At 40.8% G+C, this 26,296-nt stretch overlaps 1 protein-coding gene across 1 annotated transcript in view; it reads left to right on the plus strand.

Moving 5' to 3' along the window:
- Positions 1–15,614, plus strand: part of F5 (coagulation factor V) — a 69,685-nt gene extending 54,071 nt beyond the window's left edge. Inside the window, 9 exon segments of the mRNA NM_001419051.1 lie at positions 44–223; positions 2,467–2,583; positions 3,429–3,500; positions 4,493–4,596; positions 5,011–5,166; positions 7,357–7,501; positions 10,307–10,458; positions 13,243–13,425; positions 14,660–15,614. Coding sequence (NP_001405980.1) covers positions 44–223; positions 2,467–2,583; positions 3,429–3,500; positions 4,493–4,596; positions 5,011–5,166; positions 7,357–7,501; positions 10,307–10,458; positions 13,243–13,425; positions 14,660–14,806 — 1,256 coding nt within the window. The 3' untranslated portion in view covers positions 14,807–15,614.
- Positions 15,615–26,296: the final 10,682 nt, after the last annotated feature.

A 26,296-nucleotide genomic window follows, 5' to 3' on the forward strand; every position in this document is an offset into this window, starting at 1 on the left:
TGTCTACAAGTTTTTAATTGATTACAACTCTCTCTCCTTTCAGCAATTAATGGGATGATTTACAACCTGCCCGGCCTGAGAATGTATGAGCAAGAGTGGGTGAGGCTGTACCTGCTGAACATGGGCGGCCCCCAAGATATTCACGTGGTTCACTTCCATGGCCAGATCCTGCTGGATAATAGGACCAAACAGCACCACTTAGGGGTCTGGCCCCTCTTGCCTGGTAAAGATCTGAGATGGGAGAGGTCCTTGCTAAGAAATAGCAAGATGGGGCATCTGTAGTTGGCTCTCTTTCTCTCCTTGTACATCTACCATTTGAGGAATCAGGAGAGAAGATGCTAATCTAAATCCCAAGGCAAACAGACCTCCTATGAGCTGTATGTAGGCACCTCACAGGACATATTTGCAAGCCCACTTGGTTCTTCAGAGATTCTGTGTCTCATGCAGTTTCTCCTGGACCTCTGTGTGTCATAAGAATTAGATTTCAGTCCATGACAAGATAAGTCACCAAGGCACAGGGAAAGAGAAATGGTTGCTGTTCAGAGGTTCATTAGAAACTTACCTGAGCTCTTCTGGATTCTTGACATCTACTTCTGAAACCTACGCCCTGACCTTTCTGAGGAAGTGACTCTGGGAATCATAATCTTGAACAAATTCATGACTCTGGAGGGAAAGATCCTTTTAATGACCGTAAGAGCTGATGGCAGGATTTAGAGCTTTGCACATGAAAGTGCGAGGGTTGGTGTAGATCTAGACAAACTGCAGTCATCAGTGAAGGTTTTGTTGTTTCCAGGGAGATCTGCTAGTGAGAGGAGTTATGAGGGAGAGATGCCACTGAAGACCAGCGCACTGGCTGCGATGCACATCTACTGAGACTTCACTCTCAGACACTTTGGATAAGCATAGGTCTTAGGGAGGAGAGCCAGGATTCTGCATCTCTTCCAAGGTCCGAGGAACTAGTGAAAGGCAATTCTATTACAGGAGTTAAGGTTAGGAAGTCACCGTGTGAATAGGTCTCATATGTGGACAGGGAGGAAGTCATTGTGTGAATTGGCCTCATATGTGGACAAGGAGGAAGTCATTGTGTGAATCGTCTCATATGTGGACATGGAGAAAGTCATTGTGTGAATTGGTCTCATATATGGACATGGGAAGTCATTGTGTAAATTGGCCTCATGTGGACATAGAGGAAGTCATTGTGTGAATTGGTCTCATATGTGGACATGGAGATAGTCACTGTATAAATTAGTCTCATATATGGACATGGGAAAAGTCACTACGTGAATTGGTCTCATATATGGACATGGAGGAAGTCGTTGTGTAAATTAGCCTTATATGTGAAAATGGGAGTCCAGATGGGTCTGTTTTACTAAGAAGATGGAGAAATGGCTTCCTGTTTGGTTCTCTCCTGCCACTCTCAAGAAATATAGAAAGTGATGTTTTGTTTAACTTCAGAGACAGGATGAACCACCAAACTCAGCCCTTATTTTCAGCAGAAAATAACATAAGAAGGCTTATTCACTGTGTTTGAGGTGGATAGCTATCAGTTATTAATTTTTACTCAGAATCAGGGACATGGTCCTAAATTATAGTCAACAGAATCTAAACATAGGGTCAATTGGCAGAGTAGGCATTGGGTATCAGTATGGATAAACAGATGTTTTAGAAACCCTTTCATTTATTATGAAACAATTTATATACAATGTTATTCCACTGTGTACACATTTAAGAGCATTTGAAACAATAAAAAAGAATATTTGTGGGGTTGGGGATTTAGCTCAGTGGTAGAGCACTTGCCTAGGAAGCGCAAGGCCCTGGGTTCGGTCCCCAGCTCCAAAAAAAAAAAGAACAAAAAAAAAAAAAGAATATTTGTATTCTTTACATATTAAGAAAAAGAAAAACAGAGAAAGAAAACACATTTTATAGCCATAAAGCTGAGTCATTCAAAGCCATTCTGAAGCTTGAAACTGTGTATTTGAATTATGTGTGGGCTAACTTGTAACAGTACATTTAGATAAGTGAAAATTCCTTTTTAAGGGGAGCTGCTAGTTTTTTTTTTTTTTAATGACGGAGTGATTTAATTTTAGCAAATTTTTTCTTATTTGTCTGATGGTTTATTTGCTCAAAATCGTCTCGTGTGTCCCCATCCAATGGACTTGAACTCCTGATCCTTCTGCCTCCTCCTTATGAGCACCTTGATTAGCAGCATACACTGAGGTGCCCAGTTCTTCGTCAAAGTCAGGACTTTGTAAATTCTAAGCAAGCATTCTCCTTGTTTTGTGGATTTGTGGGTGCTGTAGCTGCTGTTGGATTCATTTCATGTGTAAGGGCCTCAAGAGAAACGCATCACTCTTAATTAACATCTCTGCAGCTTTGGGCAGGGACTTCAAGACTCATAGAGAGCTCCGTCACAACATTAACTTGCAAATCATTGTTCGTAATTTTGCCCTTCACTCTCTATTTTAGGTTCATTTAAAACTCTTGAAATGAAGGCATCCAAGCCTGGCTGGTGGCTCCTAGACACAGCGGTTGGAGAAAACCAGATAGCTGGCATGCAAACACCATTCCTTATCATAGACAAAGGTATCACCCGCATGGTGTTTACTGGCGAGGGAGTGCCTGATAATAGACTATTTCCAACTTCCAGATTGCAGATAATCTGATTCCCACCATTCAGTTGTGAAAATGTCAAAACAGGCTCCCCCCCGCCCCCTGCCATTAAAAACATAACAATTAGGGGTTGGGGATTTAGCTCAGTGGTACAGCGTTTGCCTAGCAAGCACAAGGCCCTGGGTTTGGTCCCCAGCTCCGAAAAAAAGAAAAAAGAAGAAGAAAAAAAAAAACATAACAATTATCTATACAGCTCTAACAAGCAGGTCAAATATTCTATGACTGGGGAACTAATAGAAAGTACCCTTCCTCATAATTTGTGATCCATGGGAAAGTATACATAAGAAAACCTCAAAGCTCCTTAGAGTAGAACAGAAAGAGTAATCAGAATTCTGCCGTAGCAGGTAGTAATCTATCCGTTCATGATCAGTTCTTGCCAAGTATCTGTCGATTACCAAATACAGTGCTCACATCCAGGTGCCCATTATCTGGTATTTCTTTCCTTGAGCAAGATGTAAATAACCTTGTACTCTCCAGGTCAGTGACTAAGAGTGCAGTCTTAATGTAAATAGTTTGCTTTGGAATCCAACCAGATGGGCATCACCTTAAATATATTTTTTGGACTCCGGTGTTTTCTGCTCTGGTAGTTACTATTCTGATAAGCACCAGTCTTCCTAAGTGTTTATCTCTTTCTAATCAGGCATATTAGATGGTAAATGAAAATAAACTCTAGCCATAGGTTTTACTTGTTATATGTACTTTCTTTTCTAAGCAAAAAAAAAAAAAAAGCATTTATTTTTGTTTTTGTCGTTTCATAGAGTGCAAGATGCCAATGGGTCTAAGTACTGGTGCCATATCTGACTCACAGATCAAGGCTTCAGAATATCTGAGTAAGTATGGACATCATAGCCTGTGACTGGCCATGCCTACTGTCACAGTATGCGACTCATAAAGCTATGCATGACAGCCCTCTATGGGCCAATTCTGCCATAGCTTAATGAAACAACCCCATCTGTGGCACTCCTCTGGTAGAGGAAGAAGTGTTTCAGGAAGAAAGATCCTATTCTTACATTTATCGTTTCCACTTCCTGTGCTGTGTATTGCTTCCAAGAGGCCTCTTCTAGGAAACATCAAGAACTCGGCTTTGCTGATATCTCTACCTAGGCAGCCCAGTAGCTCTACAGGGAATCAACGGAATAATAGCCTTACCTTATGACCTTGTAATCATTTTCCGAACTCTAGTTATCTTGCCTACATTGGCTCACACACATAACCTACAGCCAGATTCAAAGGTTCTATATCATCCAAGGAAGATGGTCCCAATATATATGCTAGCCATTCATCTAGTCAAGAAATGTTATGCTCAAACTATCTCTTCAATTTTTTCATTCCGCCTCAACGTCCTTCCTGATTTCTAGAAGCTGTTTCCAAAAGAATGATGAGGTTCCCAAGTGTTCCTCCCAGGTCTTCCTGTTTGGTAGGCACATTCACAGTAGCCATATCAACATAACTGAGAAAACACAAACATGACCTATGTGCAAGAGAGGGTGGATGATGGTTTACAACTGACTAAACATGGCCTGAGGCCAAGGTTTCGTCATTGAGGAGTGGCTTGGCAGCCAATGTTCACGTCACCTGCCTGGTCTCCTAACTATAGCATAAACCCTCCAAGGATCTGGTTCTCTGCTGTACTAAACTAATTTGAGAAATTGGTAGTTTTCTACTGAAAAAAAAAAAAGACTACTTCAAGCCAGACATGGTAGTATGTGGCTGAGTCAGAAAGACGGTGAACTTTAGTCCTGCCTGGGCTATTATAACAAGACTTTCTTTCAAAAATAAATCAATTCACAAATTCCTTTTTTTCTTCTTCTTTTGAATTTAGCTTATTGGGAGCCCAGATTAGCACGATTAAACAATGGCGGCTCATATAATGCTTGGAGTATAGAAAAATCTGCATTAGATTTTCCCATTAAACCTTGGATCCAGGTACGTCTAACTAACCTGATAATATTGGTTGCCATTATGACAATGCCGACAGTGGGTTTAGTTGTTTCTTGAAATGACAATTAGGGAAACAACCATGAGTAGACACAGTTACTCTTCTCCACAATTGCTTTCCCACAATCGACCCTGAGAGGTGGGTCATGTCATTTTCAATCTAAGAAAGAAAACCCCCAACAAAGGTATCAACTACTTTCCCAAAGTAAAGCGCAGCTGGTCGGTCCTCATACTGACATTCAAGTTCAGGGGTGCTTTGCTCAACAGTGGGTTGTCCCTCACAATTTTATGAATTTGCTAAGACCTTGGACATTGTCTAATGCTAAAGAAAGCTGATTATGTCTTGAGCTATGGTATGGTATGACTCACTAACAAGGATGGTTCTGTGTTACTGTATTGCAGGTGGACATGGAGAAGGAAGTTGTAGTCACCGGGATACAAACCCAAGGTGCTAAATACTACCTCAAGTCTTGCTTTACCACGGAATTCCAAGTGGCTTACAGCTCTGACCGAACCAACTGGCAGATCTTCAGAGGGAACAGCATGAAAAGCGTGATGGTTTGAGCACATGTTTCTAGCTAAACCTTAAGGCTCACCCTGGGCTTTCCATACCAGTAGCCTCTCAAATTACGTTTTGGGGAGTTAGAAAAGTGAATGGTTTTCTAAAGGTCTTAGGAAGTAAAACCTGATATTATTATGATGGGTCTGTAAAATAAAGGGATACGAGGAGCTACTAAAACGTCTCATCTCCAGGGAAGTTGAAAGGAAGAAGCAGACTTGAGCAAATGCCACTTCAAAACAGATTGGCAGATAGTGTACAGCGCAGTGTCCACCCTTGTTCAACACAGAACCTAGGCTGGAAGCTGCCTGCAACGAGCTTTGATTTATTATCATATTTTACTTTGTTCTTTATCTCACATACCTTGATTTATGGTGATTGTGGTCACCCAGTGTTGCTCTGAGGCACTGTGTTTCTCAGGCTGCCTTGGAGGACATGCTAGAGGACTGACAGACCCTGTCTGGTACTCCATGAGCCCAGACAAGATTCCTAGATCATTCCTCATTCCCAGGCTCCTCCCCAAAGAAAAATATTCAAATGCAGAGAGCCTGTCTGTCATCATTGTGCAAACCACCTTGAGTCTGTTTCTCTTGGTACTTTATGTAAGTCACTTTACCGTGAGCTGCTCTTTTGCTGTCTTGACTATTTCTAATAATGACATATTTGTAATGCAGCTAAGATAAAAATCACTAAAAGTCTTAAATTATGGTGCTTATAAACCAGTAAGGGGAGAAAAAACTCCATAGCAGTCAAAATCATACCTTAAAGATTTTCACATCCATGTTTATGCGGGACTCGGGCATGTAGTTTGGTGGCTTTGTGGTTTGATTGCCTCAAACTTTAATGCCACAGTAACAGAAGACATGCAGAGTAAACCAGGAAGTATTCTCTTCTGTGCTCTGGGTGAGATTTCTGAAGTCTGTGTTAATGCCTTCATTTGGCAGAGATCATCCATAAACCTATCGGGACCTGAAAAGCTCTCTGTGGGAATTTTAAATTCAATTTCTTTCATTAACAGATAGCCTACTTCATATTAGGTGATTTACGGTACTTTGTGTGGCATGTAAAATACGATTTGCCCTCTTCCTTCAAGCTGTTGGTCATGTGTGTAGTAGGGTCTAGAATTAGTTGTCCTCCGAAATCCTCCTGACATCGGCAGAGTCTGTAGCAACATGGCTTATGCAATCTCTGATATCATCATTTTTCTCTTCTTTTACTTTTAGGTCGGGCCTGCTATAGATTTGTCAGTTTGTTTTTCTATCTTTTCCAAACGCCAGTTCCTTTATTCACTTCCTTCTGCCGTTTAATTGTGCTCAGTCTTACGGATACCTACTCTTCCCTTCTGTTTGAACTGGACACTTTATGATACTTGTCTGTGAGGGAAAGGGAGGTGGGGCACAACCTGGTGACTGCCAGGAAGGGGTCAGAGTCCAGGCTCTCCCTGAGCACCTTAGGAGGCGTTGTTTTCCTTGGCTGCTAAGTAGATACAGAGTTCCACACTGGTTTCTCCTGACACAGCTGAGGGCTTCTTATTGGAAAAAGTCTGGCGCTCCTAGGGTGGTTCTTGAACCACTTCAATCCCAGGAGCCTCAAAGTCTAACCCTTTATTATAGCCATTGCCTCTATGCTTGGCTTGTGTCTGGTGTCTGTTTGCTTTTCTGTGGTAGTTGGATGGTTTACAACGGTTCTCTAATGAGATTTCTGTCTTCACCAATGAGCCTGGAACTTACAAACTAAGCAAAAAGCTCCCCTGGGGGACAGTTCCATGTTTTTCTTTGATTCCTGAGAAGCTTAGATAACATGTTTTCTTCACACCAATCTTTCCATCTTTTTCTTTCTTTCTTTCTTTCTTTCTTTCTTTCTTTCTTTCTTTCTTTCTTTCTTCCTTCCTTCCTTCCTTCCTTCCTTTCTCCTCCTCTTCCCCCTCTTCCTCTTCCTCTTCCTCCTCTTCCTCCTCCTCCTCCTTTGCATAGTGAAGGGTTTCTACATAGCAGGAAGAACAGGAGAAAGTGTACCAGCATCCTCTGAGTAGAAGTATCCACACTCAGTTTTTCAAACCAAATCACACTGATCCCACTTCCATAAAAGAACCTAACAAAACTTCTTAGATGGGGTTTGTTCATTTGTTTGTTTTTAAATATGGTCAGTTTTTAGAGAATTGTTATTAATGGTTTCCTCTCTCCCTCTAGTCTTTTGCTGGCAATTCAGATGCCTCTACGATAAAAGAGAATCGATTTGACCCACCTATTGTGGCTAGATACATTAGGATACATCCCACGAAATCCTATAACAGACCCACCCTTCGGTTGGAGCTGTTGGGCTGTGAGGTGAACGGTAAGGGACAAGACGCACAACCTTCTCTCAGACACCCCGAGGCTTAAAATTCGGGTGGTGTGGGGAAGTAGAATTTAGATACCTTCAAGGCCTTAGGCTCCAGAAAAATCTTTGCAAGACAAGTTCCAATAGGGATATTCTCAGTGTGAACTCAGAGACAGAGTCTGGTTCCAGTAGTCTGGGGGTAGGCGTAGGGTGAGAACAGCACCTCACTCCTCCGTGTGTCACTGAAACTGTCTCTCAGTCCATTTTTAGTGAGAGCCACCTGACTCTCAAAGTCCCCCAGGCCACTCAGACTTCAGTGAAGGAACTATGTCACTGTCATAGTTTTTGGTACTCAGTAAGCGCTTTTGAATCTGAACCCGGCTTTCAATTTCCGAAACCGTGAGTGAGCTCTGTATTCTGTTTTGGACCCTTATGTACGTACTCAAGTCTTTCCAAGCTTTCTTTTTTTCAGGGGATGAAATTTGTCTTGTGATCTAACAAATCTAGGTCACAATCAACAGTCATAATAGTCCACAGACAAGTCTTGATTTTTTTAAGCAAGGCTTTCCAGTTCTGTTTTAATCATTTATTTATTTTTTTATTTTATGCACGTTGGTGTTTTGGCTGCATATGTGTCTGTGTGAAGGTGTTGGGTCCTGGAGTTACAGACGTTAGTAAGCCACCATGTAGTTGCTGGGGATTGAACCCAGATCCTCTGGAAGAGCAGTCTGTGCTCTGAACGGCTGAGCCGTCTCTCCAGACGAACTTTCCAGTATCTTTAACTCTCAAGCACCTATGGGAAATACTATCCTCATCCAGGCATTCTGGAATAAAGACAAGGGCTTGGCTCACACAGGCCTTAGGTGACTGTTGTAGACTGGAGTAGGTGAAGGGGTGTAGCATCACATGCTGTGTCATGCCCTGGGAAGCTACCTGATCTTCCTCTGAGGTAGGCGAGGAAGGCCCAACTCACAGAAGAAAGTACCTGAACTTTGGAATCAGTCTTTGACCAAAGCAGACAATGCCGTCCTTGACATTCGTGAGAGATATGGGTGTGGACATATACCAGTATCTGGATACCAGCAGTGTAGAAAACTGATTTGTGCCCACACAGAATGCAAATTTTGTGTAGGCAGAATTACCGAGTGAAACAGATCTGAAAGTCATGGGGGATTTATTTCCATAATCACAGTGTCAGTGGGAGCTTAGGTCAATCATGTAGTGTAACTAACCTAAAATGTGAGGTTCAAGTCTGTTAATTTACAGAAAAAAGATTCCTTTTCTTTTTTTTTTTTTTTTGGTTCATTTTTTCAGAGCTGGGGACTGAACCCAGGGCCTTGCGCTTCCTAGGTAAGCGCTCTACCACTGAGCTAAATCCCCAGTCCCAAAAGATTCCTTTTCTACATAAGGAGCATGAATTTTTTTTTCTCTTCACTTTTTGGAACTTACATAGCAAGCAGGTGCATGTTTCTTTCGGGATTTTTTTTGGGGGGGGGGACAAAGAGAAAGCAAGCTATTGCTTCAAGAAAATGTCCGTTTTGTTCCCCCACCCCAAGGAAAAACAAAGTAGCACTTAGGTCAATAGTCAGCAGCCTTCACTCACTCGCTAGGTTTCCTATGCCAATAGGTCAGCTTTGCTTATCTAGAATGCTCAAAATTATGCCCAGGCAAAGTCCTATAGAGTGTGTGTGTTCAAAATGTTGACAGGGAAAACAGAGAAGGTGGCTACCAAAGTCACACTACATCTCCACAGCTTCTGTTGGAAGAAACTCTCCTTTCAGTACAGCCGTGCATAGCTTAACCACGGGGATCCGTTCTTAGAAATGCATCTTTAGGCTATGTTGTTGGTTACCGTGCAAACGTCACAGACTGTGTTTACGGCATACGGGCCAGTCACTCAGTGTGGTCTCTTAATAGAATCAAGAGACGGGGTTGGTGAGCTAATTTCTTGTAAGTAGAAGGCACATGTTCAAAGATAACAATAAGAAGTGTGGTCAAGGGCTGAAGAGATGGCTCAGCGGTTAAGAGCCCTGATTGCTCTTCCAGAGGTCCTGAGTTCAATTCCCGGCAACCACATGGTGGCTCACAACCATCTGTAATGGAACCCGATCTTCCGGTGTGACTGAAGACAATGACAGTGTACCATGTACTTACATAAAACAAACAAATAAATCTTAAAAAAAAAAGAAGTGTGGTCAATACACAAAGCAGTTATGTCATAGTTTATTATTGAATATTATGAATATTATGAATTGTACATAACTATGTGCACTGTACTTCTACACGTGTCTTAGCACAATAGTCTGATTTATATGGACGCCATCAACCACAGAGGCTATGTGTTACTTATGACATCTATGATGTCATGACAGCCCCACAGCCTAATGGGACCACTAGTATTTGTGTAGTCTGTTATTAACTGAAATGTCATTATGTGCAACAAGATGGTACGTATTGTTCAGAACCACCATCTATCTTAGCAAAGACTTGAGCTTTCATGGCTGTCTGAAGAAGGGAGAACCACACTTAAGATACTGGGCTGGGTGGGATACTGGCTTTAAGTTCAGTTTTCTGTTCCAGCAGTCTTGTGCTGGGCAAGTCCTTGTGTCTTGCTGTACTCTGTGTCCACTTCCGTCAAATGGATGTTTGAGCATTGAATAGTGTATTAGTAGCACCAGAGTAGTATTTGGACTTGAACTGAACAAATGTTCTTTCTTTGGCTGTTCCCTGGTAGAGATATTTCTTGCCTACTGTGTTGCAAAATGCAATGCGGGGACCATTAGTGCTGTGTAATTAATCATATTGCTTCGCTCTTGACAGGATGCTCCACACCACTGGGCCTGGAAGATGGAAGGATACAAAACAAGCAAATTACTGCATCTTCATTTAAAAAGTCATGGTGGGGAAGCTACTGGGAGCCTTCCCTTGCCCGCCTGAATGCCCAGGGCCGAGTGAATGCCTGGCAAGCCAAGGTGACATCAGCCATATAAATGGAGTTCTCTCACTTTCCAGAAATAAACAATAGCCACCACCACAGGGGACGGGAGGGTGGCTGGGAACTGCGGTGTGAGGCTCTGAAGTTCCAGGTCTGAGAATCTAGGATGACTTGCGGAATCAACAACTCTGAGCCCTAACCATGACTCAGAGAAAAGTCGTACATCTTCCCTGTAGTTCTTGGTAGCTTTGATTTAAAACAGGAAGAGACAACAGCTTGCAAAGAACTAGACAGTAAATATTTTAGGCCAGTGGTTCTCCACCTTCCTAATGTTGTGAGTCTAATATAGTTCCTCATGGTGTGGCAACCCCCAAGCATAAAATTATTTTTGTTACGACTTTATAACTCTATTTTTGCTACATCTAAGAATCGTAATGTAAATGTCTGATCTACAGGGTAGGTGTCTGGCATGCAAGCCCTGTGACAGGGCCATTTGACCCCCACAAAGGTCGCTACCCGCAGGTTGAGAACCCTGTTTTAGGTCCATTTTTCTGTAGTTTTTGCATAGCAATGAGTATGTCCATATATAAATGAATGAGGGCAGCCATTGCTTATGAGTTCTTGGTTGAGACAATTTAACATTAATAATGAACAAATAATTATGGTTTATATAATATATCTCTCTTTTTTCATAATTTGCCACTTTAAAATTTGTCCTTCCCTTTCTTTATGAACTTTGTGACATTGTTCAAGACAGTTGGAGATGGCACAGTTATAAAACCAGGAGTATAAATCAGTGATCCAAGTTAAACAAACACCTTCCAGAAAGTTCCTTTGGTATTACTCCACTAAGCATTTCAGGTCATTTGATTTGAGGATAACTGTTAATAGCTGACTTATTTTTATTTCGTTTTTCATCTGATAGCAGATGATACCATAATAACTATGATGCCCTTCAGACAAGACAATCCCAGATTATTATTTAGTGTCTTCCCATCTCCCTCCTTTAAGATATATATTAATATATATGTAAATATATAAATAATATATAATATGTAAATATTTACATATGTAAATATATCTCAATTCCTCAGAATAGGTCACTACAAAGAAAAGTGAGGCACGTGAACCCCACATAGTGTCTTAGAAGCCAATCTCTGTGCTCTGAAACCCGTTCTAGTCTATTGTGGACTCACAGAGTGCTGGACTGACAGCAGTTGATAATGAAGCATCTCTCCAAATCTCTCCGTCCATAGATTAAATCATCTCAGCTTGATGCCCAGGCAGAATCTTGGCTAGAATTCTATCCTGGCTAAAACTCAGGCCAGTCCCCTGCGTCAAGCAGCCCAAACATTTCATTTTGCAATTTTGCAGAAGAAAACTGATCCTCAGAGAAATTAAAATAGTAACATTACACGACATGCTCACATAAAAATATAAATAATAAATAAAAGTGCCTTATAGTTATTCCCCAGACATCCCTTTAGACCTGTATGTGATAAATCTTGTCACCCTACACTCTATTCTACAGTCTTTAAAAGAAATCCTTTCTATATAGTTAGCTTTAATCACTGGGATTATAATTAAGACCCCCTCCAAATAAATGCTAACTTTGTTGTTTTTTTTTATGTCATTTTAAAATCTGAATTTCTCAGTCAGGAATTTCTGTTTGGTCTAACCTTCTCTTAGCACCAAATGTCTTTGTGATATTTAAAGAGGCGGAAAATCAAAGCCAGACACATGCAGGTGTGCATAGCCAATCTGTTCATGACCGAGTGTCTCTTACCTGATATATACAAAACCCCTCACCTGTACCTTGTATCATTGATACAGCCTTGATTTTAAGTCACTCTAAGATGATACACAGAGGGTCTCACAAAGTTAACAAAGTATTAATCCTTTAACTCAATCAATTTCCTTTTAAAAACTATATCATGTAAATATATAATGTATTCATATACATACACATATGACCACATGAATATGAATGACAGTGAGGAACTATTATTTATTTCATCCATAATTGCTTGAGACATCTCCCAAAGGTGGGAATTCATTCCAGACAACTCCAGGTATTAGTCCTTCTGAACTCTCTTCCGAAGCATGTCACTGAACACGAGGAGACCTTTTGTGAGGCTAGACTGTGACACACCTCAGGCAGATACTCAATTTTTTCTCAGATATCCCTGAAACAATTTATATACTTAAACAAACTTCCTTAAGAAAACACTTTCAAATAATTTAGAAGTTTATTCTTTTTGTTCAAAGAAAAATTCATCTATTGGTAAGTATCCAGCAGCTACATATTAAACACCAACTCTGTACCTTGCATTGCTGTGAATACCAGGGGAAATAAAACTAAATAAGCCCTCATTCTATAGCAGCAAAAGACCTAAAGATGTAAATAATTACTGTATACGATATGGAATACATGAGTAGAAATTAAATCTTTTAAAGTTGGTATACAAAGCAATAGGTTTCTTTGTGGCGGCATTATACTTCATTCTCAATCATTTTTTTTCCCTCAGCATTGCCTTCCCCAGTCAGGCATACTCCATTACTCTCTCTCTAATCCCCCTCCTGGTCATGATCCATAACGACAAACAAGAAATCACAGGGAAGTCTTCTAAAAGACAGCACATAAGGGCAGTGGTGGAAAAGCTTGACGCATTTTCTAACATTTTTTTTTTTCTGGAGCTGAGGACCGAACCCAGGGCCTTGCGCTGCGCTCTACCACTGAGCTAAATCCCCAACCGCAACATTTTGTTCTTAAGGAGAAAGATTAACATTGTTTCAGTGCTTCGTGTTGCTGTTTCCGTAGGCAAACAACAACAAGCAGTGGTTACAAATTGATCTGCTCAAAATCAAGAAGGTAACGGCCATCGTAACTCAGGGTTGCAAGTCTCTGTCCTCTGAGATGTATGTGAAGAGCTACAGCATCCTGTACAGTGACCAGGGTGTCTCCTGGAAACCCTACCGGCAGAAATCCTCCATGGTGGACAAGGTACAGGATGCTATGTTAGCGAAGGCTTTGAAAACTGTCTGGAAACTGTTTCCCGATGAGAAATAACAGTATCTTGCATTTGCTCGTGCTGATTATCAACCACTTCCCCAAGTGTTCTCAACCCCCACCCAACCCCCTTCTGCAGGTGGCTGGTCTTAGCAGAGACGGTTTGTATCGCTTTTCTGACTCAGCCGCCCATGAAACAGGGAGGACAAAGTACCAGGGGATTCTGTGGGGCTTTCATTATCTCTGACTTGGAAAGATGGTGGACCTATCCAGAAAACCTTTTCACTAAAGTGATAAAAACCCCTTTCTGCAGATAGACTTGCTGCTTGTAGCAAATCCGATGCCCTGGACCACAAGCCTCTGTATGCCACATTGCGACTAAACAGGAAATATTTGGGAAGACTTCCCTTCTTGTGAAATCAACTGCTCAATTATATTCCTAAATCCCTCTCCCTTTTACCACAGAAATCTGCTTAGTAATCCGGGAGTGGGAACGGGGCTAAAACTAGTAGGAAAGCAACACAGGGAGAGGATCTGAGCTTTACTGAATTCTACCCAAATGCTCACACAGCATGGAACGTGTTTGTGTTTTTTCTCATCTTTTAAACCGCCAGCGGTGGGTTTTATCTTGTTAAAGCAGGCTTTCCTCATCCCAGGGAACCTGCTGTCATAAAGGCTCTGCTGTGTGTGTGTGTACATCTCAGGGAACTTCCTGAGAGTGAAAAGAAAACATGAGCACACACTCAAGGGGAAGAGGCATACAACGAAAAGGAGAAATTAAGAAAACCGCAGGGTCGTATTTGTCCTGAATGTTAATAATAGCAAGTTATCTATTGGTATCTGCTACACGGTGCTCACCAGGCACGTGCTGTGCACGGACACACACTTTCACATCTGTGCAGCTCGTCTGAGGTAGAGCTTTAATTCTCCTCACTCTGAGGATGAGTCAGAGGCGGGCAGAGGAACATAAGGATTTCCTCAAGGCCACACAGCGACCAAGAGGCTAACACTCATGTCTGCTTTATTCATTTTTTCTAATTTGACACACACTATTGAGAAACGATTGTCTTTAAGGGGACATCTATCTGGCTTGTGATTTCCCAGTAGCCTGAGAATAGTTAAAGAAAAGACAAAGATGACTGACTTTGGTATAAGACGATAAATTAAGAGTAAAACGTGGATGCCCATGATGCAAATATTGACCATTTTTATCTTGTTCTCCTTTCAGATTTTTGAAGGGAATAGCAATACCAAAGGGCATATGAAGAACTTTTTCAACCCACCTATTATTTCCAGATTTATCCGAATCATTCCTAAAACGTGGAACCAAAGTATTGCACTTCGCCTGGAACTCTTCGGCTGTGACATTTATTAGAATTAAATACAAAAGAAAAAAAAAAGGAAAAGAGAATAAACGCTGAAGAAACTCCTTCAGGCTTAAGTTATTTAGAGCAGGCAATATAGTACTGGTATTTTAAATGTTAACAAACTTTCTGCTATTTTTTCTAGTTGAGAATAAAGTTTATATGAGATGCTTTTATAATGTTCCTTTACCGCTGCCATCGAGACAGCGGCTATTATTTTTTTCACTGATTTGGTTATAAATGGGAAAATATTAAGACCCGGCAAGACTATGACTGTCTTTCACTCTGATTAAAGATATTATATAATGTAATAGTTAGATAATGAAATGTGATTCACTCTGGCTCTTTTAAATCCTGTAGACATTAGTGAAAGAGATATTGCTTTTGGAAACTTTTCATGAACCCAGAAAACCTTTATTTCTTTATTTTTCTTTTAAAAGCAAACTGTAATCTGTAAACAATGGAAACAAAAATAGTTGAGTTTTTTTTAATACTAGGGAAAAATATCTTGTTGTAATTAAGCAAGAACTTAAAATAGCCAGGGTTGGGCTGGCTGGGTGGGCAAAAGTGCTTGCTGCCAAAACAAAACAACAGCAAACACAAAACAAAACAAAACAAAACAAAACAAAGCAAAACAAAACAAAACAAAACAAAACAAACAACCCTGGACAACCTGAGTCCCAGTCCCAAAACCCACGGTGAAAGGAGAGAACATATTCCAGAAAGCGGCCCTCTGACTTCTGCATGCAGCTGTGGCACATGCGTGCCCCCACGCCCGTGTACAAGCTAACCGTAAATAAAATATTTTTAAAGCCTGTCTTTCGATGTTATCTCGAGTGTTCTGACTCTCCATGAGGAAAGAAACAATTGAGCATGCTTCTCACATTCCAGTTGGACTTGTGAATCTCTCTTGTTTGGGGCAGATAGCACATATCGACATCCTAGTGTACCAGCCATCAGATATTTAAAAAAAAGTCAATGATAACCTTGGGAGAACTGGTCATGTGCCTTGGCTGGATCGAAAAGCTGGCATGGTGTGGTATATTTCAAAACATGAGTTCACCTAAGGGAAGGCACTTAACTGTAAAGGAGACTATGGGGCTGTTGGCTCAAAGCTTCTAACAGTTCCTGTTAGAACTGCTCCAGGCGAGTGGGTGAAAAGTCTTTCTGTGTCTTTCTTTCTGCCTCTCCTCACTCAGCAGCTTCTCCTGTCAGCATGCTTTTCTCTGAAAACTTGGAATTTCTTGGTGCTGTATCACTTGCCAGTCTGTGGAACCTTTCAACATCCATAAAGTCATTTGGGATGGATGCTTTACACACACAAGATAGTCATTCAAATAGGGTCGAAACCATCAGGTTTTGTGAAGTAAACCACCCCAGTGCTTAAGCAAGAATTGTGCAAAATATACCCGCGGTGATAAGAAAGATGGCGTTAATTAATAATTTTACAGTGTGTACGTATATCAAAACATGCTTATATACCATATATATATGTATATATGTGTATATATATGTATATATGTATATATATGTATATATATATATATATATATATATATATATATGTGGAGAGGTTGTGGCTTGGGAGTCCTTTCTACCTCTTGATGTCGTCTCAGCTCCAGTCCTCACTACCTGACTTCTACATGTGGTTTTCCAGCTCAGGGTCTCCAGTGATGGTTCAGGTGTCTCTAGGCAAATGCTCAAATGCTAGGATGGAATGACTCATTCTTTTTAAAGTCTAGGCTCACAGCAAAGGCAGAGTCTCATTTCTGCCACATTCTGTTGGTTGAAGGGAGAGGAGAATAGGGGAGGCAAGATTCACTGTAGGAGAAAATTATATGTGATGTGCACACAGAACCACTGTTGACTGGGAGTTTCTAAATTGCCACTTACTTAATGCATCTTCCTGAGAACCTTGCAAATATGTGTGAGAGCTTTCAACACCCACTGAGTAGTGACTTTCTAGAGGTGTTTATGTTTCCATCGCTACTTACGTCTCGTGATTCATGCTACTATCCTATCAAATTTTCTCTAAGATTTTCACTGTGTTAACAGCAACTGAGAATCTGACGTTTAAGAAAAACATCTCTGCCATTTCTAAGTCTGGTCTTATGGATACACAGTTGGAATACAAAGGGCTTAGGGCTTAGGTTACTACTCAGCCATTATCCTCTTAACACCTTTAATTTAAGGATAAGAATCTAATATTTTAATTTTTTAATAAGTCACACAATCTATAAAGCTAGTCCTTGGCATCTTTTCTATAGAATTAGGTGGGTTTCCATGTCTCCCTCTCCCTCCACCCCCCCTGCCTCTTTTCTCTATGTCTCACTCTTTTCTCTATGTTCCCTGTCTCCCTTGGAACTCAGTAGATCAGGCTGGTCACCCAATCTGGTTATCTTATCTATGAGACAAATAAGACTCCAAGGGAAAAGTGAATCAGAACTCTTACTTTGTTAGTGTCAGGGCTAAAACCAGACAAGCAGACAATCATAGAATAGCATGGAAATTAAATGAGTGTAGGCCACACCCCCTAGAGAGGTAGATATGAGTGTTAAATTAATAACTCATAATTGATCTGAAGAAAAAAGTATCAAAAATGTTTGGGCTATAAGTGACTTCGAAGCAAAACATAGTTCCACATTTCGTCCCTTCCTTTGAGGTTGTTAAGCTGAAAATACAGCTCCGGCTACCTGGTCTCTCCTCCCCTGATGTAAAACAATGCCCTGTTTGTTATCTCATAACTGGTTCCTATGGAAAGAAGTTGAGTGACTCATAGAAGAATTGGGGTTTGCAAAGAGAAACCAACAATTAAAATTCTAAACATTATTAGTCATTCTAATTGAAAGCTGATAAGAATAATTGAGCATAACCCATATATGAAAAGTGCTCAGTAAATGTGAAATCACTTTTTCTGAGGGATTTCAAGTTCTGTAGAAATACCATGCTACTTTTTATAATAAAATTGAACAAGGATCATTTTTCGTGATAAGGACCAGTATAACAACCTCAAGGGGAACTGTTTGCCATATGTGAAAAGGCCTGGCTGACAGATAAGATGACCATGGGGCACAGCTGGACAGTAGCAAGACCTTAACGTACTTACATAAAGGCCTTGTCTCTAGTCATCATTTAAATCACCTTCAAGTCATTTGCACTTTTATTATTATACTTTAAGGAAATGATAATTATTGGTTCTCCAGCCATTTGGTGACAGTAAACAGAAGACTGCATTCTGTGAAGTGTGGCGTCCCTGATTCTTCAGGTGTGCTTTCTAATCTAAGTAACTATCAATAGAGGCCAGGGGCCTTGGAGAGAATAATGGGGAATATGTAATTGTATAAAATCATCTTCCTTAGTCTAACTTCCTTCCTGCTATTTGAGAAAAGATTACCGTTCTATTTCGGCAATAGAATATCTTAATATTTCACACTCAGCCCCCTTACATCCTATCCACAACCTCTGATAGGGACATCAGCACCCAAGCACCCAAGCATTGTGAGCTTATATATATATATGTAAACCCACCATTCTTTTTCTAGGACACACTAACCATTTCTGAGGATCGATTTTTCTGAAAATGAATATAACATACATAGTCTTTCAACTCTGTAAGGAATATTTGTTATGAACAATCTCAAGAAAAGATACCCCAAAGGGTAGTTCTGGCAGCACCTTTAGTACTCAGAAACTTGTTTGAAATTCTCTAGCTTTTGTGTGATATTTGCAATGAAACTCTAGGCCTTGTGCATGCCGGGCAAGCACTCTGCACTCAGGTCTACACTCAGCCATGCAGATGTCTAATTCCCAAGGCCTCGTTTTGCTAATTACACATTATTTTCCTCATAATGCTTTGCAGCACGCTGTTGTATTCCCAGCACAGATTCTAGATCAACAGCTTCTCCCAGATTGAAATCAGACCATAACCCAGATGTTGAAATACAAATATAAACTCGCTCCCCAAACACAGTGTTTGCTCTGGAGAAGTTATCATTCAACAAAATTAAAGCTTTGAGAAATAAGCCAGGTTTACCTTTAACCATCTCTCCCACCCTCTTTCCTAACATCCAATTCCCTTACACTTAACTCTCTCAGCACTTGCCAGGTAAACCCAAACCCTGCTTTCATTTTGAGAGACCCTCTTTTGAAATACTTTTCCTCCACAAGGTTCCATCTACAGCTAAGGAGCTAATGGTAATTAAAGTCTGCCTGGAGAGGAAATGAATGTTTTTAAGGGTGTGGCCCTCGGTAGACAGAACATGCTTCAGTGGACCTCCACACACCCAAGAGTGTGTAGCCAGCGCAAGGAATTGGACTGGAAAGAGTTTTTAAAGATGAGAACTCCAAGTTAGATTCATATTAAATGAGGCGTAGATCTGAAGGAGTAAGGGGAGAGGGTAAATATAGTAAGACAATGTATGAAATTCTCGAAGAATTAATAACCTTAAAAAACACAGAAAAACAAATTAAATATAGAATTGTGGCTAAGATTGTAGTATTCCACTATCAAACTCAACCATAATTTAGTTTCAACAGATCAATATACCCCACCATGTTAAATTACTGTCAGTCATTTATTTTTTTTTTAAACATTTTTGTGACTCATTCTACCAAAACACATTTTGCCCCTGGTGTTTAGTCCGTAAAGTGCCGGCCTACTTAAAGCTTTCCTGATGAGAATCTGCAGGATTTTCGATCTAAAGTAATGTGGCTGTGGAGAGCTGTTCAATTACACCAGTGGTTCTTGCGTCTTCTATCAGTTGTGAGGAGAGTACTTTACTTTCCACTCTACCTCAGTGGCCAGTTCCCATGAGCAAGCCTAAACCTCGTGTCCTTGGCACAGGCCCAAGGGATGTTAAATCCAGCTGGCCAGAAACTTGTGAAGCATCTCAGCTCTGAAACGCCACCCACCTTCGGATCTCTTCATAATCCCGGAAAAACTTCACACTTCCGGGAGCACGACTTCCTTCCGCAAACACTATTTCCGCTTCCTGGCTTTACTTCCTCTATGATTCACTGATGCTTCTTGAATCCTTTGGACAGCTCTAGTCTGTCGGAACGACTTTTATCTGCCTTAACTCCTCCTAGAAGAAGGAGGTGAAGCTCCACTTTTTTTCACCAATACCAAACTTTGCATCTCAATTCCAGCTCTGAGACTGCTCACAACTCAGAGGACTATTTCAAAAATATTTGGATCTCCCAGAGATAGCAGTATCCTTCTGTATATTTGTCAAAGCTATTGAACTATACACCTAAACTTGACTGACTTTTTTTTTACTATTGAAAATTATACTTTAAAAAGTTGTTACATTTTCTTTTCAAAAAGAAAAAAAAACCCATCTGAATTGCCTCTGCCCCCCTCCCTCTCCTTATGAATACACAACAGCATCTACAATAAACAGAATAAAAGGAAGATGTGAAAACTCACCTCATACCTGCTGTCTGCACAAATATTTAACCACCGAGCAAAGGTTTTTCATGTTTGTTTGTTTTGCCTGCATGTATGCGTGTGCACCACATTCCAGGTCCCATGTAGATCCTTCTATGTGTTTCCAAGCATGAAGAACTGCCCTGGAATTCTGGAAGATACTGAGAGAAGACAAGTTTAGAAATCTGTAATGGGGTGCTGGACAGATGGATCCTCAGCTAAGAACACTGACTGCTCTTCCAGAGGTCCTGAGTTCAATTCCCAGTAACCACATGGTGGCTCACAACCATCTGTAATGGATCTGATGTCCTCTTCTCTTGTGTCTTAAGAGAGTGACAGTGTACTCATATACATTTAAATACATACATACATACATACATACATACATACATACATACATACATAATGAAATGCATTACCAGAAAATGTATGAATGGAGATAAGAGATTTTCATATTCTAACACAAAAATGGGCTATTTCAACCCATGGATACATAAAAGACTCTAAAGTTGGATTCAGCTAAAACTGTTTACACTAAAATAAAATAACTAGGGGCTGGAGAGATGGCTCAGAGGTTAAGAGCACTGACTGCTCTTCCTGAGTTCAATGCCCAGCAACCATATATTGGCTTACAACCACCTATAATGGGGATCTGATGTCCTCTTTTTCTGTGCCTGAACAGCTACAGTGTACTCACAAACATGAAATAAATTAATAAATCTTAAAAAGTGTAGACTAATTAGGGTGACTATGAACACAATGTTTCATTCATATGTTAGTGTGACAGGATAAATGTACAATTGATTGGCAAAAGGTATTAATGAAGACTGAAGCCAAACCATGAGGACCTGGAAGCCTGTCTGCCAACATACTTATTAGATAAAACACCAGAGGAAACACAGGAAAAGGTAATAAACACAGTCTGTTCTTAATTTTGCATGCCTGTGTGTGCACGCGCACACACACACACACCACACAGTAGCTGAAGGCATGGTAGTACACACCTGTATTCCCAGGTGGATGGTGGTTTTGAGGCCAGCTTGAACTATACACCAAAACCTTCTCTCAATAAAAATAATAATAATGGTTAATAATTACATAACATTAACAACAATAACCACAACTAGCGAAATAGGAATTCGTGCATATAAAGGCTACAGATTACTTAGCTAGCAAACTGTGGCAAAGGCATACACACATGACCTGAGGAATCATGTCCCATAATACTTAAATGTTTCACTTTTGAAGATATCCTCTATTGAAACTCTAGTCAATGTTTCTCATCCTCAGAATCAGGGCCCAAGAAATACACAAAGGGAATTTTTCAGGTCTAGGAATCATTATTCAGATGGAGATTCAGGAGCCCTTACCTTCTCATCTCTCTGAGAGGACTTTACAGAAAAACAATCAATTCACAGAAGCCACACGAAGAACTCATAACTGGGAGGAGAAAATAATAGAGTGTGCTGGTGTGTTTGGTGCGCTCATATTCTGTTAGAGAGAAAGAGAGTGACAGAGTGGGATCTTAATTGACCTAGCATGTTTCTGGTGTTGGGACTGTCAAAGCACTTGGAAGATCCGTTCCTTCAGTCAATTAGTGCCACAATGACTATCTGATGGGAAAAATCAACACACCCTTGTTTGGGTTCTTTGTAGATTTCTTGTGACTCACTTGCATGTGACTGTGAATGTGTTTAGAGATTATCATGAAAGCTTTCTCACATCGACATAGAAAATAGGACTTAACACATTTTCTTACAAAGAACAGGAACAGAAAGAAGAAAAGAAAGAAAGAAAGGAAGAGAGAAAGAAAGAAGCAGAATCTAAATTATTTCTTCCACACCTGGCTTGACAAGATCATCCTGTCAGGACTGACCTCATCTGAAACCTGTTTTATCTGGAAGTCTGCCTAATGTGAAGTCTCATGAGGAGGCTGCCTCAGCTGAGTCAAGGATGCTGTATCCAAGCCTGCCATTTTGCAAGTGACTGGCTGTCCCACACTCTGGGAACTTCCAAAGGACACACCCTGAATTTTAGGCACATAAGTGCTAATTTTTAGAGAAAACCAAGCAGTAGGCCTATCATAGCCCATGAAATGTTGGCAATTTGGCCTTCCCTTCATTAAACTACCTCTCAAAACTGCTACCAGTATACCCCATCCCTCCCCCCTCTCCTTTTCCATGGTGTTGGGAACATATACACATATATATGTGAGAAGCAGTTGTGTTGGAAAGAATGGGAATACAAGTAGCATCTGAGGCCAGCCAATGTGTCAGAATTGGTCATCACACCACCATGTCATTGATGTTGAGATGATGTAGTCCTTTTCCAAGACTCAGCAGATTCCTGCAACCAGGGTACAGTATCCCAGCTCAATCAGTAGTGGGGAACTTCACAACTGGGAGGACTTGCAAAGGTCATCTATCACAACTCTCATGTTGGAGTCACTTTTCCAAAGACACGTAACCTCTTCACCAAATTTGTGCTGGATGTCAGTGGATATAAATAAGAGATCTGGTTTTGGGGGGGGGTCATAGGTATATAAGGGGTAAGAGACAAGTGTTCTAATAAAATATGATAAATATAATAACAGTGAATTCCAAAGTAGAGAATAGAGCAAGTGGCCAAGGGGAGCCAGGGAGGAACTGATGTCACAGCCCCTCATCTACTTAATAAATACACATTGGATACACGAGCTTGTGCCTAAGCACCATTCTAGACCAGCAACCAAAGCAGAGCTGCTGCTTTTAGGGGGTTCTTATTTTAGTGTTCTCTGGAGGAATATGAAAAGCGAGCATGCATGTAACAAAGGACATGGAGCTGAGCGATAAGGGAGAAGACGATGAATAGAATAGAAAGACAGAACATGACTGGGGTGGGTTTGTGCACTACTTCAAATAGGATAAAGTGGTAATAAAATAACAAGGCACAGGGGCTGGAAACATGACTCATATACCTATGAAACCCCCCCACACACACAAGACCAGATCTCTTATTTATATTCACTGACACCCAGCACAAACTTAGTGAAGAGGCTACGTGTCTTTGGAAAAGTGACTGTCTTGCAACCCCAGTTCCTTCAACATGAGAGTTGCGATAGATGATTTTTGCAAGTACATGTCGGACCCTCCTGGACTCCCTCAGTGTTTGCCCCCTACTGAGCCTTGCTGCCGCCTGTGGAAACTTTCCTTTTTAAGAAAAGAACATCTTGGCCCTTGCTGTTTGACCGATGGGTCAGTTCCTGTTTTTATCCTGAGAATGTAAACTTATTTTTCCATTGTGCTTCTGGGGGTTTTCCACCTGGTGGACTTGGTGAATATACACTGTGAACCTCAGTAAAGCTTTGGCATTCTCGTAGCATGAATGACCCGAGTCTGTGTCTTCTGTTAAATCCCCCAGGCCTATGCCTGGTTTTCAGGATCAAGTAAAGTTCTCACCATCAAGTAAAGAGCAATGGCAGCTTATCTAAAGGACCTGAGCTCAGTTCCCAGCACCCACATGGTGGCAAAACCCATCTATATGCAGGCAAAACACCCATACACATAAAATAAAAAAGATAACAATAAAATAGTAAGTTATAAACTATGTATTCTTGTTTAGACATCAAAGTATGGAAGAAGTTAGGCAGAGTCAGAGTGGAACATGGGAAGGGTCCCACAAAGTATATACTGGGCATGCCCAGAGTACTTTCCCACAACTCCTTGTAGGTGTGGCAATGCCTCTCCTGCTTGGTAACACATTCCCAGCCCACACAGTCTGAGCTGCAGATTAATAGGCAGCTCTTTTGTTGGGGTGCAACATGATACAACTCAGCATGTAAGATGATGTCTTGTTGAGTGCGTGCAAAATTCTGGGTCAAGAATTCAAGAAAATGGGTGGAGACTCACTTGGTTGCTGAGTAAGCTTTTTTCCTACACAGTATCTAGCTCATGATTATTGCCCAGACAAAACTTGGGTTTGTTTGTGAAAGGTCTTATAGCTTTACAGGCGTTTCAGGGGCACAGCCTACAGTGGGACGTAGGTGACTGATGCATGTCTGATTTCTCATATGACTTCTCTGCACCCTATCTTAATACGAAACTAAGCATGATCCCTTCACCAACAGGTTCTCAGAAAACACACCGAAGGAATAGATGTGATCTGGAAGACTGATTCTTTGTCTTCCCAGCTATAAAGTGAGAGGGAAAGTCTGTGGTTTTAGCTATCATACTTGTAGAACTGTAGTCAAGAATCCAGTATTTAGTGAATGCATTTGAAGGTGTTTCACCGTGTCGTTTTCTTGAACTGCATTGCGATTATAGAACCATTTTCCCTCCGTATGCATGAAGAATTGGTCCCAAGACTCACGGGTACAAAACCTTTCATATGGTTCATTATGCTGCTTATAGATGACCTAGGCACACCCTCTCATAGACTTTAAGTCACCTCTGGAATATTTATAACACCCAATACAGCGTAATGCTATGTAGACAGTTGTTATCCTGTGGTTTAGGGAAAATGAAGGCAGTTTGTACACAATCAATATAGACATGATTTTCATGTCTATTTAAAACCCATGACTAGATGAAACCATGGGTTCAGAACCCATGCAGAGGAAAAGCAGACCGCATATTTGAAAGTAAAGAGATACAGCTTGTGAGAGAGAACATAAGGAGCCGTGTGGTGTACGGCAGCATGACAAGCATCTGTGTGGACAAGCACACACTCTGTTGTGCTTGTTTCTGCCTCTCTTGGTGAGCCTGGTAAATCAATTTCACATTTCTTGGCTTCCAGTTTAACAAACTTTTCAAAATGATCAGCTTATAATTATATATATATACATATATATAACTGAATTCTACTATTTATGTTGTAAAATACATTCTAAACTGAGCTAGAATTTTTTCCCAATTTTTATCACAGCTCATTTCCTTTCTCTGCTTCTTCTATCTTCCTCTGGAAGCAACACAACGGTCAATCCAATCTCAGCTCTTTCTGTTTTAACATCGTCCCATGGTCTAGGGAATGTGGCTTATTCCCCAGTACTGTGATCAAACATTCAATAAATAAAAAACAAACAAACAAAATAACCCCTCTGTGTGGCACAGAGTATTCCTCTCTAGCCTGCAGTAGACCAAGTGTTAAAAAAAAGTTTGACTTGCTCTCACTCTAGGTCACAGCTGCCCTCAAGGTTTGCCATGAGTCACGTAGAAAGCATTGGAATCAAGATTGGCAGAGGACCATTCATCCTCTCAGGTTCATTAAGCTCCTTCGACCTGGTAGTCCCTGTGCCAGATAAACATGAGATACCAAGATGTGGTTTCTGGTGTCGGTTCAGCTGTTTATTCAGTAAAATCAAATGGGATCATATTTTCATTCTCCTTTGTCATCTCTTATAGCAGTGCATTTTCTTTCTTAGTCAAGGTCTTCCCCGTGTCACCTACAGTAGTCATGAGGTCTTCTGCATTGTGTGTGTGGACCTTAATGTTACTTTTATTTCTGTAATTTGTTGTTACCTGTCTCATAAGATTGCTTCAAATTTGCAGGGGATATGTCTCAGTGGTGGAGTGCTTGTCTACCGTATACCAGGCTCTGGATTCAAGTTCCTGGAGTATGACCAAAAGAGTGCTTCACACGTAAATAAATATTCAACACACCTAGTCATCAGGGAAATGCAAAGCAAAACAACCCTGAGATGCCACCTCACACCAGTCAGAATGGCCAAGATCAAAAACTCAGATGACAGCAGATGCTGGTGAGGATGTGGAGAAAGAGGGACACTCCTCCATTGTTGGAAGGATTGCAAGCTGGTATAACCATTCTGAAAATCAGTCTGGAGGTTCCTCAGAAAATTGGAAATAGTTCTACCTGAGGACCCAGCTATATCACTCCTGGGCATACACCCAAAAGATGCTGCAACATATAACAAGGACACATGCTCCATTATGTTCATACCAGCCTTATTTATAATAGCCAGAAGCTGGAAAGAACCCAGATGATCTTCAACAGAGGAATGGATACAGAAAATGTGGTACATCTACACAGTGGAGTACTACGCAGCTATCAAAAACAATGACTTCATGAAATTCACAGG

The sequence above is a fragment of the Rattus norvegicus genome, chromosome 13, assembly GCF_021556685.1.
Source record: "Rattus norvegicus strain SHRSP/BbbUtx chromosome 13, alternate assembly SHRSP_T2T, whole genome shotgun sequence".
Taxonomy (NCBI): Eukaryota; Metazoa; Chordata; class Mammalia; order Rodentia; family Muridae; genus Rattus; species Rattus norvegicus.